The sequence below is a fragment of the Phoenix dactylifera genome, chromosome 3, assembly GCF_009389715.1.
Source record: "Phoenix dactylifera cultivar Barhee BC4 chromosome 3, palm_55x_up_171113_PBpolish2nd_filt_p, whole genome shotgun sequence".
NCBI classification, from domain to species: Eukaryota; Viridiplantae; Streptophyta; class Magnoliopsida; order Arecales; family Arecaceae; genus Phoenix; species Phoenix dactylifera.
In genome coordinates this window covers 23,950,862-23,967,658 of record NC_052394.1, presented here as the reverse complement: position 1 = coordinate 23,967,658, position 16,797 = coordinate 23,950,862, and the positions used below count along the sequence as shown (strand labels likewise).

General features: G+C 47.8%; 4 protein-coding genes across 5 annotated transcripts; 2 read left to right on the top strand and 2 right to left on the bottom strand.

The window, feature by feature from the left end:
- Positions 1-774: 774 nt before the first annotated feature.
- On the bottom strand, positions 775-2,079 carry LOC103704073 (steroid 5-alpha-reductase DET2). Its single transcript, XM_039125106.1, has one exon. It carries the CDS (start codon positions 1,945-1,947, stop codon positions 964-966), a length of 984 nt encoding a protein of 327 aa, XP_038981034.1. The 5' UTR covers positions 1,948-2,079; the 3' UTR covers positions 775-963.
- Positions 2,080-2,214: 135 nt separating this feature from the next.
- On the bottom strand, positions 2,215-6,851 carry LOC103699352. Of its 2 annotated transcripts, none has more exons than XM_039125107.1 (4): positions 6,508-6,847; positions 6,307-6,399; positions 2,633-2,771; positions 2,215-2,542 (listed from the first exon to the last, which is right to left on the bottom strand). In XM_039125107.1, exons 1-3 carry the CDS (start codon positions 6,724-6,726, stop codon positions 2,637-2,639), a joined length of 447 nt encoding a protein of 148 aa, XP_038981035.1. In that variant the 5' UTR covers positions 6,727-6,847; the 3' UTR covers positions 2,215-2,542; positions 2,633-2,636. The 2 variants fall into 2 exon arrangements, with proteins under 2 accessions (XP_038981035.1, XP_038981036.1); XM_039125108.1 differs by having other exon boundaries at positions 2,313-2,538; positions 6,508-6,851.
- A 2,964-nt stretch (positions 6,852-9,815) lies between these two features.
- Positions 9,816-12,890, top strand: LOC103704180 (protein GRAVITROPIC IN THE LIGHT 1-like). Its single transcript, XM_026803416.2, has 4 exons — positions 9,816-9,896; positions 10,340-10,477; positions 11,085-11,743; positions 11,848-12,890. Exons 1-4 carry the CDS (start codon positions 9,853-9,855, stop codon positions 12,612-12,614), a joined length of 1,608 nt encoding a protein of 535 aa, XP_026659217.2. The 5' UTR covers positions 9,816-9,852; the 3' UTR covers positions 12,615-12,890.
- Positions 12,891-15,538: 2,648 nt separating this feature from the next.
- On the top strand, positions 15,539-16,654 carry LOC103704181 (glucan endo-1,3-beta-glucosidase). Its single transcript, XM_008787372.4, has one exon. It carries the CDS (start codon positions 15,539-15,541, stop codon positions 16,652-16,654), a length of 1,116 nt encoding a protein of 371 aa, XP_008785594.2.
- Positions 16,655-16,797: the final 143 nt, after the last annotated feature.

Genomic DNA, 16,797 nt, shown 5'->3' with positions numbered 1-16,797 from the left:
GGAGATAGACGGCGCTCCATTTCCAAATCGACACTGTTTTAGGTTTCTGGAAGCAGGATCCTTTTCTGTTTATTCTTAGGTGAACTGCAGCAGACACTAGGTATCAAGGTGATTTAGGCACCTAGTTGGCCCTCGTCTATGGTAATTCTAAGGTTTTCATTTCTCCAAGCTGGTCGCAAGCAAGGGATATACGACCAACATCAACCGTACATGTCACCAAAGAAGCTTGTGCTGCTGTGCATCTTTGTTAAAAGAAAAGGTGTCATTTTTTCGGAGACAAAATAATCATGAGAGGATGGGGCGTTTAAGCCGTTTCTAGCAGACCAGCGCCTGCATTGCTCGTTTTATATTATTTTATCGATAATTAGGAAGAGCTAATTTTTTTTAAAAAAATAAATATTTTTTAAAAAAAAGTTAAAAATGAATGTTTTTTTTTTGGGTCGAAAAAAGTTTCATTTTCATTTCGATTTCAGAAGAAAATAAAAAAAATGCTCCAATTCTTCAAAACATAATTTTTATTTTTTTCCTAATATTCTCATTTGATTTTGATTTCAACTTTTATTGCGGGCCAATTACATTAGAAAATATAAGCACTCTGATTCTAATTTTAATGGACACAAATCAAATGTGCAAAGTTGTTTAAGTTGTTTCACTTGCTTCCAACAAAAAATAGAGAAAAAAGATATTAAGAATTCCCTCGCTACCCAATACTGAGAGAGAATGATTTATTTATTTATTTTTATTTTTTTTAGTGAAAAGGATGCAACAAAATAATAATAATAATAATAATAATAAATTTCAGAACACCGGACAATGATTTATTGATTGCATGTTTTTTCCTCACTCCATTACACCGAACAAAATTTCATCGCTAGATCGAAGGTGAAAGGTGGGATTGTAAAAAGAAAATCAGCTGAATCGACCCCTTCTAGAAGCCAGCGTCCGCAACGGATTCCGCGTACATCAGTAGACGAAGGGCACGACGGCTTTCCTGGACCTGGGGTAGTCCTCCCCGAACTTCTCCAGGTACCACTGGTGATGCGCCCTAGCCCTGGGCACCAGGTTGGAACAAGTGTAGAGAAAGAAGGCCAGCGCCGCCGGAGAGCAGGCCACCACCGCCCATCCCAGCCACTCCGCCGCCTCCCCCATGTAGTTGGGGCAGCTCACCCACTCGAACCACCCGCCCCGCGGGATCCTGTACCCTCCCCCCTCCGCCTTGAGCCTCAACAGCGCCAGATCCGACCGTATGTTCACCGACATGCCCCAGAAGAAGATCCCCATCCCTACCAGAACCCGCAGCCATACCCACAACCCGAAGGCGAAGGCGGAGGAGGCCGCCGGGTACTCGGCATAGTGGGAGGCGGAGCGGGCCTGGAGGTAGGCGTTGAGGAGGTTGAAGGAGAAGGCGACGAGGGCGATGACGAGGGGGAAGCCGGACTTGGACTTGGACTTGATGGAGAGGCGGAGAGGGTAGACGACGGTGCGGTGGATGTAGTGGAGGAGGTAGAGGGCGAGGATGGTGAGGGCGAGGGGGTGGGAGCGGTGGCGGCCGCGGGGGAGGAGGAGGAGGGTGAGCCACAGGGTGGGGCTCTCCATGAGGGCCCAGGCCAGGGCCGCGGGGAGGGCGGGACCCCACCCGGAGCGGGCGTGGCGGCCGTAGGGTGCGGCTAGGAAGCGGAGGGAGAGGACGGTAAGCGGGCACATCACGTACAGGGTCACGAGAGCCGTCCCGAACAGGGTCTCGTCGGATAACGATGATTCCATCCTCCTTTCGACTTCTTCTTCGCCTTGGCCGCCCGAAAAGAGGGAGGAGGGCTTTGGGACTCGGATCGCTTTTAAAATAGCGGAGGATGGGCGAGAATCTTCACACGTGCTGCCTCGTCGTCTGCCGTCCATCGGATGCCGAGACCGTGTTCTAGATTTTGTGGATTGATTAAAAATTGCCATAATCGGACATGCCAAAATTGTCCACAGTCTGTTGGATGAGCAGGGAAGGGGGGAGTTAATCCAATGTCAAATTATTTTTTTTAAGAAAACATAAACATTACCAAATCCAGTGGAAATCATGGTGGAATTAAACCCCTGTGGCTAATATTCAACACTAATTGACACCCTTGAACTCAACTCTCAAATTACAGCTTCCCTGGATGCAGCAGCATACGGAAGAGAAACGCATCCAATGCCTAAATCTTTGCCTGCAATAATGCAATCATCTTTACCATAACCAAAGCGATTCACAGAATTCTGATGAGGAACAACATTTTCATGAACAAGCTGCAAGTTAATGGAAAAGCTGCAGTACACAATGCCGCTAAAATTGAACTGTTCCAGCTCATATTCATATTTAGGGATCAAAAGTGACAAATCTTAGCTGCACATAGGTGTCTGTATCTTTTGGGAACCACAACACAAATGTCACTTGCACTCAAATGTTTATAGAATACCATGCCAAATTGCTGATAGAGATCTCTTGACGATAGGGATCCATAATTAAACAAAGTCATATATCACTCCTATTAGGTAGGTTCGAGATTGGAGCTATCTGGAACAAAAGAACCGGACTAAGTTTTCCGAGGACAAAGATGGGGTCAGTGATCACTAAAAAAGAAAAAAGGTCATGAATTTCTCATACCGTGTCATGAAGATGGAATCCATTCATTTGTTGCTGGATTTCCCTTGCAAGACACATTGCGGCCAGATGCAGGGGAGACTGGTCCCAGGTCAATGCAGCTGCCATTGGATTTCTCTATCTTGATGAACCCTGTTCCAGTCTACAAGGCCAGTACATGTAAAAAATATATAAGCACGAGAGGCAGAAATCCCAACTAAATATTCAGGTGTTCCTTGACAACTTCAAAACAAAGGGCTAAAAGCATGATTGACTACAGAGTATGGGTGTATGGCAAAGGATGAGCTCAGCTGTACCATGCGCATATCACTAGTTAATATATTGTGATATGAAATTTAAAGTCATTCAATCAGGATTAGAAGGTTGTAACAATGAACTGAACAAAGAAAACAGTTAATATATATATTCGATCATTCATTACTGAAAGCTAGAGAAGCAGAGGTTTTTTTTTAAGCATTCGGCACAAGGTAATATACAACATGAAACCTATACTTAAAAGTGTATATCATTCAGCATGATAGAGACAAGGATATTAGCTAAAGACCTCTTGGGTATTTTTGCTGTTTTTGTGTTTTTTCCCTAAAAATAAGTGATGGAGATTGATGTCGCAGATGGCATTTGCATGGAACTTCTGCCATTCCTTGCTTTTATGTTCACTGGTTTTTGGAAAGCAATAATGCTTTGCTGCCAAAATCTCTAAAGGTTTTACAAACAATTTAAAAAGCAAAAGAGTTTCATCATACACTTTGTTAAAGTCTAGTTCAATTTTCTTCTTAGAATTCTGAAAACAGACACAGAAAACTATAACAATAAGAAATGGGTCCTAAAATAATCAAATAATAGAGCGAATATATTGAATTACATAGGATATCAGTTGCATGGAGACAAGAATGCAGTTCATTAAACTAAAACTATATCCTGTCAGAGAGGCCTACAATGGCTCCCATCTTAATCAAGATAAGGTGAATATGCCCATGAGCATGCAAGCATCAATCAATTGACAGCCACTAACAATCTGTATTAAAAGCTGTTGGGGGAAAAACCCCAAGTCATACATCCACGGAGGCGCTCAGCCAAAGAGCGCCGACCGGAAAGCTGCTCGGTCAGAGAGTGCCGACCAGAGAGCTGCTCGGCCGAAGAGCGCCAGCCGGAAAGTTGCTCGGCCAAAGAGTGCCGAACGGAGAGCTGCTCGGCCAAAGATCGCCGACCAGAAAGCTGCTCGGCCAAAGGATGCCGACCAGGAAGGCGCTCGACTAGAAGGCGCCGACCAGAGTGCGCGCCAAGAGGTGCCCAACCAAAATAAGCTGCTCGGTTAGAAAGTGCCGACCAAAGACAGCGCCGAGGCGCTCTGCTAGAAGGTGCTCGCCTAAAGGGCGCCGACCAGGAGTACTCAAAGCAGCCCCGCCACAGGGCGCCCCATTGGGCGATCAGCTCGGCTCGGCACCCTTGCCGAGCCGATGCCTTAACCAAATGTTCAACCTCCGCCTAAAGTCCAAGGGACTTGACAACTCCTACGGCTTGCGACCTGCCACTATCTCCAAGCCATCAAGGCATAAGATCTCCTCAGGCGTTCGGGCACGACCTGCCATTAATGAATGAGACTCCCTCAAGTCTCCGATGCACTCAGGCATTTAATGAACACGGCCCAAGACGATCTCCGGATCACTGAACCATCAGAACGTATGGCTATCCCTGACCGCCGGTTCATTCGGTAATAAATGCACTTACCATCCACGGACCCCAGGCCCACCACAGCCGGCGGTTCAACCACTCCAACAGGTCCAATCGACCGTGACAACTCCCTGATTCTGGTCTGATCCGGTCCCGTTCTCCATTACGCCATTAATGGGCCAAATCGTGCCCAATTATTACAAAACAGGACAAACCTCCTGTCACCTCCCAGGTAACAAAAATCCTCCTATAAAAGAAAACCTGGAGGGAAAAGGGAGAGAGGACCAAAAACCAGAGAAAAAAACCCGGAGCTGGAGAGAACCCTCCTAGACCGGGGGAAAAAGGAAGAAAACAGCACAGACACAATTGAACACAAGATTCTCTTTGTCTTCTCCACATACTTGCCCCCTCTGACTTAGGCATCGGAGGGCCGGCGCCGGGGAGCCCGGCCACCGGTTTTCTTTGCAGGACTTGCACACCCCCCCGCAGCGGAGGACGCAGCCAGCCGGCGCACCGCCGTCCGCCCCCTGCAGCAGCGGAGCTCCTCCTTCCCCGGCTTCACGGCGGCCCCCGGGTCCAATTTCCAGCAACAAAAGCTATTTTCTCTCAAATCCAAGTGGCCTACAGCACTTAAAAGAGTAATGTTGCTACAATTTTTAGAGAGAGAGAGAGAATAAAGGAAAGTTAATTGCACAGAAGATTACAGATTTCAATTCCCAGAGCGACAATGACCAAGCAAAGCCGTAACAGACTAAATATAATTATCATCCATGAGACTAAATTTTCTTCAAACAAGTACAAAAAGGATGGCAAATGTGATGGCCAGATATAGGTAAGCTGTGCAAACACTGAACCAAGGTGTAGAGTTTCTAGAGGAGATTTAAGAGAAGAGAAGAGAAGAGGGGGGAGGGGGGGGTTGCCCTAGCATGACACAAATTAGAACACAGGGAAAAAAGTACTTTTTTGCCCAAAAAAAAAAACCCATCTGACCAGATACATCTCTTGTTTGGCGCACATCCGCAAGGTGCCTATTTTGAATTGGTGAAGCAACACCGTTATGCATATTAGCCTAATAACTTTGCTGATTAAAAGATAAAAGAAAGTTAAAAATGAACAAGTTAACTATAACAGCATTAGTTTACTAGAAGGAGAAAAAGAGGGGGGAAAGAAAAAGGAACAACAATGGAATTAGAAAAGATTAGACCTCGATGCATGAAGCAAAGGGCATGAACTAAATGATCCAGGGAATTGCATATCATTTCTATGAATCACAATAAGTGAATAAAATATACATCTATATTGTTCATTTGTAGTGTGCACATGGATGTAAATCTGTCAAAAGATGCACACGCGTTAGATACAATATAACATCATCGTATTTATATCATATTTATATAAGATCATCATATAATACACAATGTATACTCACAGATGCATATCATTTTTATGAATCACAACAAGTGAATAAAACTTATATCAGTATCGTTCATCCTTAATGTGCACATGAGTGTAAAGCTATGAAACGATGTTCGATACAATATAATACACGATACAAAATCTATCAAACGATGCACAGGTGTTAGATACAATATAACATCATCGTATTTATATCATATTTATATAACATCATCATATAATACACAATCTATACTCACAGATGCATATCATTTTCATGAATCACAACAAATGAACAAAAAATATATATCTGTATTGTCCATCCTTAATGTGCACATGAATGTAAAGCTACGAAAAGATGCACAGATGTTCGACACGATATAATACACAATACAAAATCATCGTATCGGTCTATTTCGATCCGCAATATCACATGAATAACTACGTTGGCTTGACCAGATGCTGTGAAAATTCGGGGAAAAGTTCAAATATCTGATTGAATCGTAGCAATCAATAAGTCATGACATCAAATCACAAACCCTTCGATGCAGCAGCAAATCGCACGACAAATAGCAGAATTCTAGTGAGGAAGCAAATAGATCGATAGATACCGTGTGGTGTCGCTTGTCGATGCAATTCATTTCCTTGTAATACTCCGTCTCCACGTATTCCTCTACCACCTCACCTCCATCGCAAACCAGTTTCTGCAAGCTCGAAAGCAAAAATTCTATCAATCAAGGGAGCGCAAAATTTAATCGGTACATGGCGGAGACTAGGCTGGATCAGTTGGAATCAGTAAAGACAGGAGGCACCTGGGGATCGGCCTGGAGATCTCGGAGCTTGTCGATCTCGGGGATAGAATCTTCATCGGAAGGGGGGAGGGTGTCGGAGTAGCCGGGAGAGTATTCGCTCCGAGAGGGCTTGGAGTGGCGCTTGGGGGCGATTCCTTGGAAATATTCCTGCGCTTCCGCCTCTCTCTTCGCCGCCTCCTCCACTGGCAAATGAACGTCGCTCCGAGCCGGCCTCGACATACCTCTTCTCTCTCACGCTCGCTCGCTCGCTCGCTTCTCTTTGGGTAAAGTAAACGAGATCCGGAATCGGAATGAAAAACCAGAAACTGGCTCCGGCCGCCGATGCAATAAAAATATAGAATAAATAAAGCTGTACAAAACCGGGGGCGGGTTTTTTTTTTTTTTTTTTTTTTTTTTTTTTTTTTGGCTTAAAAGGGGGCGGGGGTTGCTGCTGAAAATTAAAGCAAGAGCCAGGTGCGTGTAACTCATTTAAGTCGGTATGGCCATGTAGGTGGCCTGTCGCTGTCGCTGCTCTGCGGTATTTTGCCATTAGCAGAAGGGGTAGCTTTTTTTCGAGTCACCTATATCGACTGAAAGGTAAATAGTCCGGCTAATTAAATGACCTTTTTTCCGACCGATCATGCTGGAGAGTATAATTTTTTTTTTGAAATAATCTGTTTCTTTTTCTCCCCGTTATTTTTTTTTCTAATTTTATTGGCTGTAGCGTTGCTAAAATTGAAAAAAATATTTTTTTTTTTTAGGTGAAAGAAAAGGTAGCAAGTCTTCTACTGATAAAGATGGTGAATAAGAGCGTTTAGATGCGAGGCAGATGAGATTATTCCCGAGAGTGCAATTTGGTGTCGACGCTTGCAGTGAAAACGAGTCACCTGGATCCTCCCTAATGGCCGGGTTGGTCAGGCAGTCGCAGCTCTCCATAATTTGCAAGTTTAAGGTTCCCTATGTTGCATGATATAGGTTGCTCTTCAATGTACCATGTGGGGTTCACACAATTATGATAACTTTAGCTATAAAGATACTCATTGTCATTAGCTGTAAGATTGGATCTCTTCAAATCAATCCCGAACGCGAGAGTATTCGAACACAAGATCCATCCATCATGTATCTTCACCCTGCTAGCGTGCATCTAACAGTCTACTGAAAATATGTAATCTGGATGGCAAGGATTATTTTCGAGAAGGAGACTCTGCAATAGCTTGCTATTGTACAACAATAGCTCAATAAAACATCTTATCATATATGAAATGAACAATGAAGTAGGTGAGATTTGCTTTGATGTCCACATAAGTAATTGTTGTGGGGAGGGGAGGGGACCTTGAATTTAGTCCCACATCGGCTAGTAGCGGAAAGGTTCCATGTCTTAAATGGGGGGTGGAAATCCTTTCCTCTCGAGGCGCCTTTTGAAGGGCAAACCCGTGAGGGCACCAGTCTCCCCCCGTCAGCGCTGGACATGCGGGCCGGAGCGTCCAAAGCGGACAATACCTCGGGAGGAACGTGGTCCTCTTTCTCTGCTAGCTTAATGTGGGCTATGCTGTTGCGCGAGGCTCCGGCCAAAGCGCCGTCCCCGCAACAGTAATAAACATTATCCGCTAGCTGCTCTTCTACTAGGATATTGATGCAGTAAAACTCTTTAAATATGTCCTTGAATAAGCATTCACTTTTATTCTGTACATGACTTAAATATTGATTACAATATGAGTTTACAGTATCCTGAAACCCAAAACCTACAGAGATCCCCTAGTAATTGCATAAAAGCTAATGCATCTTTAGGCACAGACTCACAGCTCTAGATATGCTGACTGCTAAAGTTGGAATAAGAACTTTAAAATATTTTCAGAGGGAAAATTCAGCAGTATAATTGTCTGTGATCCTCGTTCCTGCAATCATGGATCCTCACCATGATCAAGTGAACAAATTAGCCGGCACACTGGAGCCTTGGGTTGCATCTTAACTAGTTTCCTTGCTGGCTCTTTCACAGTGATATTCCACCACCTGCATTGAATGCATCAGAGAAAGGTTAAAGTAAAAAAATAAAAAAAGCTAGATAGAGTCAAAATAAGCATCATAAAACTCCAAACTACCACATATAAGCAGCATGACTACCCAATTACAAGACAACCTCAGCATGCTTCACCACCATTCTCCATGTAGAAATTAACCAAAAAATATTTGAGAATATTCTCATTTGGATGGTTGTAGAAGGCACATCGATCTATATGTCCATATACGTACCATTTTAAATAGAACTCATAGGGTTCGGAGAATGATCGTAATGAACCCTAAAACATGTCGCTGGCACTGGAAGGGCAAGGCCTAGAAAATCGTCTATAGCACTATATAAAGGAAGTGGAAAGATCATCTCTTTTATTCGAGAAACAATGGTGACTAAATAGACTAAATAAAGCTTCCAAGTCTCTAGTAAATGGCCTCTTCTATGTTTGTTGGCCTTTTCAAATAATCCTTTTCGCAAGTTATTGTTTCATGAGTGTGTGCCATCACGTTACTTTATGCTTCCTTTAAAGTTGCTATAAATTATAACCATTCCAATGCTTCTGCAATCATCTTTAAGATGCTAGCCTCATGTGGTCGAAAACCCTCTTGTTGCCCAAAATTCTTACAAACTAAACTATGGAATAATCATCCGAGCTAGAGAAAAGTTTCTCTCAACTGGGCAGCAACAGTAGCAGTAAGTTTTCACCTGTCTCTACGGGGCAGCAATACTGAGAAGTCTCAGAGTGATTTAGGTGGAAGGGAACTTGTGATCGCTAGTGAGGAAACCTAACCAGCTTCATCCTCAAACAACTTATGGCCACCTCCTCAAAATAAAACATGCAAAACATGAGAGTGGCAGGGTTTTTATTGAATCCCTTTTATATCAAATCACAAGCCATATCTACTTTCATGTTATTTTCCGACTTTCATCTCGATCCGTTCTTCCGGACTCCATGGTTTGGGCCATCCATCAGCGAAGGACCACATGCTGGATGGTGGGGGTTCGCCGTAATTCCAAGTGCGCTTATGACAAGGCTAGCACCGATGCAACATGCCATCCATACCGTCGACGTGACCTAATGCAAGTGTTTAAACGCTCGCTTCCAAAACTCGAACCATTTGATGGGATGTATTGCGAAATAGAAAGCCCATCGCTGCTCCCCCTACTCCGCAGAAAACAAGCATAAGGAAACAAATCGAGTCTTGCGCCTCTTGACCGCACGACCTTGCATATTTTCGACGCGTGGATCCGACCTTGGCCTCCCCCTTCCTTTCCAAGAGTTCATAAACCCCTCAGAAGGTCACGAGATCGTGGTAGTCAATACCGAAGAGATCTGTGGTTTTCAGACACCAAATATGTTGCCTCAGATATGCTTGAGCTTCGATAAGCTTCTGCCCAGGTGAGTTCTGCACTGAAAGCTTAGGATTGTCATTCGAGCACCCAGTTTTTGCATCTCTTAAAGGGCAAGGTTGCAATTAGGCGAGACAAATGATTTTTTCCTGCAACCTATGATTGGTCCAAGACCACATCCGTGTCCAACCCTTGTAATCTGAAATCACTCCCTCGGTCTACGAGTTGGCACCTTTGGTGCTTGCTTGCCAGGAGCCTTGCCGTTTGATGCTCGTCACCAACCTTCCCCAAATCACTGAAAAATGCCTGCAGACACGGTTCCTACGCGTAACTGGGGGCACTCAGTTCTTCTATGTTGAGGTGTTCTGCTTTTCTAGAGTCTGAACTTTAGTCCATCTGCATGGTTTCATATCTTATTCTCGTATTTATTGTTTTTACAGTTTCTGTTTCAATTGGTGTTTTTTTGATGATATTAATGGTATGGTACTTCAGAAGAAGAAAGAAGGATGCCCGTAGGACGATGGAAACCAAAATGGGCGGCGGGGATCTGCGATATGCCTCCGTTACCTGCGCTAGGAAGCCAGATTCGAACACAATAGGGTTCCCCCTCCGGTCCGAGAGAAGAGACAGGTCAGACACCGATTGCCGTCTCATTAATTAGTCCGCATTCTCGAGATCACTAAGCTAGACTTCAGTTCACTATTATTGTATCATCGACCCGAGCACCCTGGTATCGCCATGTGGGCACACCGTGAGCCGTACCTGGCACATCAGACCGTGGACCAGGTGTTCTTCGTGAAGCGCAACCATTCCATGGTCCTGATCGCTGGATCATGCCACCATGGGTGGCCGAGGACCACTCCAAATGATCGCACACCCACCCCCATCAAATTTGTAGTAAAGTATTTGAAACGTTGCGCGACAGGCAAAGGAGGACGTACAGCAGGCTTTCATTTTGTTCGTTTTTTCTTCTCGAACTTCTAGTTTGCACCATTGATTGGAATAAATAAGCATTGACCGCCATCTCATGCACTGCAGCTTGGCGAGAAATTATTCTCGACACCGAACGCAGCCAATCACGGCCGCCCATTTCTATCATTCCCATTTATCAAATACGTATTTTGATGCACCATCATAAAAACCAGCGGCTGTGATCGATAGGCTGTGATCGATCTCTCGAAGCCTTGGCTCTTGAGAGCTAATAAGGATCTCCGCTAACTTAATAGCAGCTCTACAGGAACGAAGAGATCAGAGAGAGGAAGAAGGAGATGGCGAACAAGGTACCCCATATCTCTGACTTGATCCACCGAGTCGCCTCTTCTTGTCTCACGCACCATCTCCCGGGAGCCCATGGACTCGAAAGCGGGAACGATGTCGATGGGGAAATAGAAGAGGAGGAGGACGCTGTGGAGAAGGAGGAAGAGCAGGAGGAGGAAGAGGAGAATGAGCTCAAGATATGGGAAGAAGAGAAAGGGACTGGTCCTGGTGGAGTCTCGGAGAGGGTGAGGGAGATGGAGTACCTGATGGGCGAGGTGTTCGACGCGGTTTCGGCGGCGAAGAGGGCCTACGCTTGCCTCCAGGACGCCCACTGCCCGTGGGACACGGACAAGATGAGGGTAGCCGACACAGCGGTGGTGGCGCAGCTGAGGCGGCTCGGGAGGCTCCGGGATCGGTTTCGAAGAAACGGTTTTGGTGCGTCGGCCGCCGCGGCGGCGCCGCTGAGGGAGGTGGTGGCGCCGTACGAGGCGGCGCTAGAAGATCTAAAAAGGGACCTGAAGGCGAAGGAGGCCGAGGTAGAGAGTCTCAAAGAGAAGCTCCGGAGCACCACTCTCGGTGGTTCTGGCAAGAAGAGCCGGCTTCTTTCCAGCAAAAAGGTCGCATGCAGCAGTATTTTAGGTCAGACCCCTGAAACTCTCTACATTTAGTAGGACGCCCTTGAGTAATCATCGTATTTTGGCCAATCTATTGTCCGGTGAGACCGACTCCCGATCCTATGACAGGGGCACCCGGGATGCCGACTGCGGAGCTGTTCGAGACGTACATGGAGCAAGTGAAGTCGGCGTCGAAGTCCATCACCGGCCACCTCCTCTCGCTGATGCGCTCCGCCCACTGGGACATCGCCGCGGCCGTCTGGTCTATCATCGATGGCGGCGGCGGCGGCGGCGCAACCGACCACAATCCCCGCCACGCGAAGCACGCGGTGGAGTCGTACGTGAACCGGAAAGTATTTCATGGGTTCGAGAACGAGACCTTCTACATCGAGGGGTCCCTCACGTCGCTGCTCCGGCCGGCCGAGTTCCGGCGCGACTGCTTCGCCCAGTTCAAAGACATGAGGGGGATGGACCCGGCAGAGCTGCTGGGCGTGCTCCCAACGTGCCAGTTCGGCCGGTTCGCGGCCAAGAAGTATCTGGGCATCGTGCACCCGAAGATGGAGGAGTCGCTGTTCGGGGGAGTGGAGCAGCGGCGGCAGGTGATGGGCGGAGCCCACCCGAGGACGGGATTCTACGCGGAGTTCCTGAAGCTGGCCAAGGCAGTGTGGCTGCTGCACCTGCTGGCGTTCGCGCTGGTCCCGGCGCCCAGCCACTTCGAGGCGACCAAGGGCGCGGTCTTCCATCCGGCTTACATGGAAAGCGTGGTCCGGTTCGCGGGCGGCCGGGTCCCGCCTGGCTCGGTTGTGGGGTTCTCGGTCAGCCCCGGATTCAAGCTTGGCAATGGGTCCGTGGTCCGGGCGAGGGTCTACGTCGTCCCGAGAGCCCACGGGGTGTGAAATCGCTGCCTAAAGACCTCCTGTTTGGCTGCTAGTTTAGACTACTCATTGTTTGTCCGATCGGTTTGTCCTTATTTCGGGAGTGGATGCCATATCCTTTGTAGTCATTCGAGTGTGGCATTTTGACGTGCGAGTAAACTTAGTAGCAGGTGCTGCCTCTTATGTGCAACTTCCGGCGCTACCGGGGTTTATTCATGCAAATCAAGCGTTTTCATTTGTGGTGCAATCCCATAAACTATAATTTTCTTGAGCATATGATCCATAAACGCATCCTTTGTTATAGGGCATGCATATGGATCTGTTTTTCCTATTTATTTTTAGAATTGTTGCTGTAAAAATCCAATCCAACTTAGGTGTGCTTTGAGATTGGTGCTTGGTCAGCTCGGTCAGGGATCGGAATTGATTGGTCGGAGCAATAGGTCAGACGGGTAGGCGAATGGTGGATGATCGGTTCTGCTCAAATTGTATCTTTTCGGATGAACTGTCCTATTTAGAGTTAAATATCCAACCTACAAACAAAAAAGTGAACACCGAAAGTTGCTAGATTTTATCTGGAGGGAGATCGTCCGATGCCCAAGCAGATTGGATTCTGAGAAACAGTGGAAATCCAAGCAACATAAAGTGGAGGAGAATGTTAGAATGAGCGCGAGCGCACCTAGAGGTCTGCCATATCTTGTCCATATAGAGTGAGAATCAGTGTAAATTACTAGAAAGGGTGAATATGCATCTTAACTGCTCGGCGAGCAATAATTGTCTACACGTTACACATGTCGTGAGATGTAACTGTGATGAGGAAAAAATCAATCGTCCAGCCCACAACTAAAAGGCCGCCCAGTTTCGGCCTAGTAAACATCAACGACAATCGACCGAATCTTCACTTCGACTTAGGGCCAGCTCGTCCTCGGAACTCTGCAGAAAGCTCCACCAACTCCAGGCATTCGCCGACTCTCCCAGCCAAGCTCAGGGTACCTCCAGACAATCGCCAACCCGCCCCAAGCTTGGTCGGGGCGGCGACCCTAGCGATACGCTCCGACCCTCAAGCTCGGGACGCTCCACCGAGCACATCTCGGAATCCGGAAAGCTAAGCTACTCCTAGCACCCGCCAAGCCGACCTCGTCAAACGGATGATGCGACTACTTAACAAGCTCGGCCTCGCCAACGACCACACCCATGTGCGGGCCTACGCCCATCTACGTGGCCGTACTTCACCACACTACTGTGACATGTCTCCATAACTGGTTAACAACAGTCAGACGGCACCTTGACTACTCCGGTCATACCCTGCCGTGACTATAAACATCCTACCGTTCTCAAGAACGGGCTGTACCGCACGTCACCAGCCAGCCTGGGTTGCATGCCATCTGGCTCAGAGCCATGCCCGCTCATAATGAGGGCTGATAGTACCTCCGCCACCTGAGCCACTCCACCGAGGCTATAAATAGTTCGGTCAAGTAATTTCTAAGGAATTTTGGCTAGACCAACTTTACCCCACTCTAACTTGATCGTTGGAGGACCCTCACTGGAAATACCGGTGAGGCTTTGTGCAGGTTCGCGGCTGTCGCGTAGGCTGTGGTTCCCGTCTTTCTTTTTCAACTACCGGCAGTTCCCTCGGCTCCACCGGCGTAATCCCCCTCGGGCCAAATTTGAACCACAACAAACTGCATGGGGCATGCGTCCATGGACTGAGCAATAACCTCTGTTAGAGGAGCTTTAACTGACTTTATGGTGCATTTAGTGGAGGCTACATGGTGAGCTCCTATTGATCGACAGGGGTCGGATCCAAAGCACATTACTTGCCTCCCATGTTTGAGATCGAGCCATTTTCGTTGGCTCAAGCAAAGAAAGTAGTCAAGCCACCTCGCTGAGCTGGCCTAGTGAACTAACCCACCGAGTTGAGGAAAGATAGATAGGCAGCTCTAAAGCAAAGGAAGAAGGAATGAAGAACTTTGCCCTAATCTTCTCAATGTTGTCCTCATCCAAAACACTTTTCTCGATATCCGAAGCAAGGACAACCTCGAGAAGATAGCCCTTCAAACTGTTGGGGGCTCGGTCGAGCGGTGATCGAGCAACAACTTCATGGTCCGACCAATTCTCAGTCGATAGGCTCAGGATTTCCGGCTAAGCTAAGAAAGAAAAAGAAAAAGATAAGAAGGAGACCAAAGAAAATCCTAGGGAGACGAAGAAAATGCCCTAAGGAGCAAAAAAGGCAAAAAAAAAAGCAAGAACCGATGAGAACAACAGAAAGGGGGAGAAAAAGATTTACTTAAGAGCAGCCTAGAGGAAGAAAAGAGAGCAAAGAAGACCTCCAAGCACAAGTGTTTGCGACGAACAAAAGGGAGCAGCTTCAGTAGAAATACTTCCGAGTCGCAGGAGAACCAAAATGATAACAGATGGGGGGTAACTCGCCTAATGTAGAAGCTCAGTCGGCCCATATCAATCACCGCTCAAGCCAATCTTTAGCCTTGTGTTGCTGCAGCATACTGTATATAGATCGTCGTTTCAAGAAGTTGAATTGATCTGCCATAAATGATGGAGCCTTGGGAAGAACATTGGAAGCCCACCAAGTAACAAATGCTTCCATGCTAAATCGAGAGCATTCAATAAGTTGGGTGGAAAGACTCTCTTTATATTGACGTCTGCTTGCTTATGCAATCCAAGCACATTACTTCTCAAGCCATCTAATACATGGGAGCAAGAAAATAAGGGAGTCATGTTCCTTATGTTTCAAATTGAAGGAAACGTCTACCACTTCTTCAAAGCCATTTAGGAAATATGCTGATTCAAAATTATTAACCAAAAAAAAGGTTCCTGGGTCCCATTTTAAAGTTTATTTTTAATTTTTATTTTTCACATGATGAAGATCCAAGTTCAAAGTTCAAACTATTTAAATTTCTTGCGAGCGGACTCAAACGTCTCTCCCGAGAATGGCAGATCCGTCCTCCAAGACCCTCGTCCTCCTATTCTCCTCCCTCTCTCTCCTCCTCGCCTCCGCTGCTCCTCGCGGCCCCGCCATCGGCGTCACCTACCGCCCCTCAATCCCCGGCCTACCCGCCCGCGAGAGCGTCGTCGACGCCCTCCGCTCCGCCGGCGCTACTCACGTCCTCCTCCCCGATCCCGACCCGGCCACCCTCCGCGCCTTCCTCTACTCCGGCATCTCCCTCCTCCTCTCCCTCCCCAGCTCCCTACTCCCTGCTCTCGCGTCCAACCGCTCCACCGCCCGCCGCTGGCTCTCCGAACACGTCCTCCCTTTCCACCCTCGCGCCCGCGTCGCCGCCATCTCCGCCGGCCACGCCGTTCTCTCCTCCTCCTCCTCCCCCGGTCTCGCCTCTTCCCTACTCCCGGCCGTTCAGAACCTCCGCTCGGCGTGCCTCGACCTCGGCCTGCGCGAGATCTCCATCTCCACCACCCACTCCTTCGAGATCCTCGACCCGGCGCTCCCCCCCTCCGCCGCGCGATTCCGCGAATCCCTGGCGGAACCCTACGTCCGCCCGCTGCTGGACTTCCTCTCGGCGACCGGATCGCCGTTCTTGATCGATCTGCACCCGTACGAGATGTATCGGAAAGACCCCGCGATCCCGATTGGGTACGCGCTCTTCGAGGAGGCGTCTTTTGGCTTCCGCGAGGACCCGGGGTCGAGCCTCCGGTACCGGAACCTATTCGACGCGATGGCGGACGCGGTGATCGCGGCGGTGGAGGCTATGGGATACGGGGAGCTGCCGATGGTGGTGACAGGGACCGGTTGGCCGAGCGGCAACGGCCTGCGGGAGGCGACGGTGGGCTACGCGTGGAGGTACAACCACGGGCTGGTGGAGCACCTGAGGTCGGGCCTCGGTACGCCGATGAGAAGAGAAGGGGTGGCGGCGGTATACGTCTACGAGCTGTTCGACGGTCCGACGAGGCGGGCGGAGGAGTATTGGGGGATATGGTGGGCCAATTTGAGCAGCAAGTATGACATCGTCTTCTCCGGATCGGGTGGTGGTGGGCTGGGCACGGTGGCGCTGGGCTTGGGCTGCCTGGTTCTAGTTTTACTACTCTTCTGATGGTAAGATTGATTCGGTGTTGGGTCCCTCTCTTTCTTAAATCCTTGTGAACGTAAATAGTGGTAAGCCGGAGAAACCATAACCATGGAAGAAATCGCAGGCGATGTGCCCTATAATCAGATTGGCGATTCAATTGAATGTAG

Bases quoted from the DNA above. Each gene is read 5' to 3' on its own strand.
- LOC103704073 (XM_039125106.1), bottom strand. From the start codon at position 1,947: ATGGCAATTTTTAATCAATCCACAAAATCTAGAACACGGTCTCGGCAT.
- LOC103699352 (XM_039125108.1), bottom strand. From the start codon at position 6,726: ATGTCGAGGCCGGCTCGGAGCGACGTTCATTTGCCAGTGGAGGAGGCG. The intron at 6,400-6,507 runs GTGCCTCCTGTC...TCGAGCTTGCAG, and splicing joins ATCTCCAGGCCGATCCCCAG to AAACTGGTTTGCGATGGAGG. The intron at 2,772-6,306 runs GTATCTATCGAT...CTGGCCTTGTAG, and splicing joins TCGACAAGCGACACCACACG to ACTGGAACAGGGTTCATCAA.
- LOC103704180 (XM_026803416.2), top strand. From the start codon at position 9,853: ATGTTGCCTCAGATATGCTTGAGCTTCGATAAGCTTCTGCCCAG. The intron at 9,897-10,339 runs GTGAGTTCTGCA...ATGGTACTTCAG, and splicing joins TTCGATAAGCTTCTGCCCAG to AAGAAGAAAGAAGGATGCCC. The intron at 10,478-11,084 runs GTCAGACACCGA...GCAGCTCTACAG, and splicing joins CGGTCCGAGAGAAGAGACAG to GAACGAAGAGATCAGAGAGA.
- LOC103704181 (XM_008787372.4), top strand. From the start codon at position 15,539: ATGGCAGATCCGTCCTCCAAGACCCTCGTCCTCCTATTCTCCTCCCTC.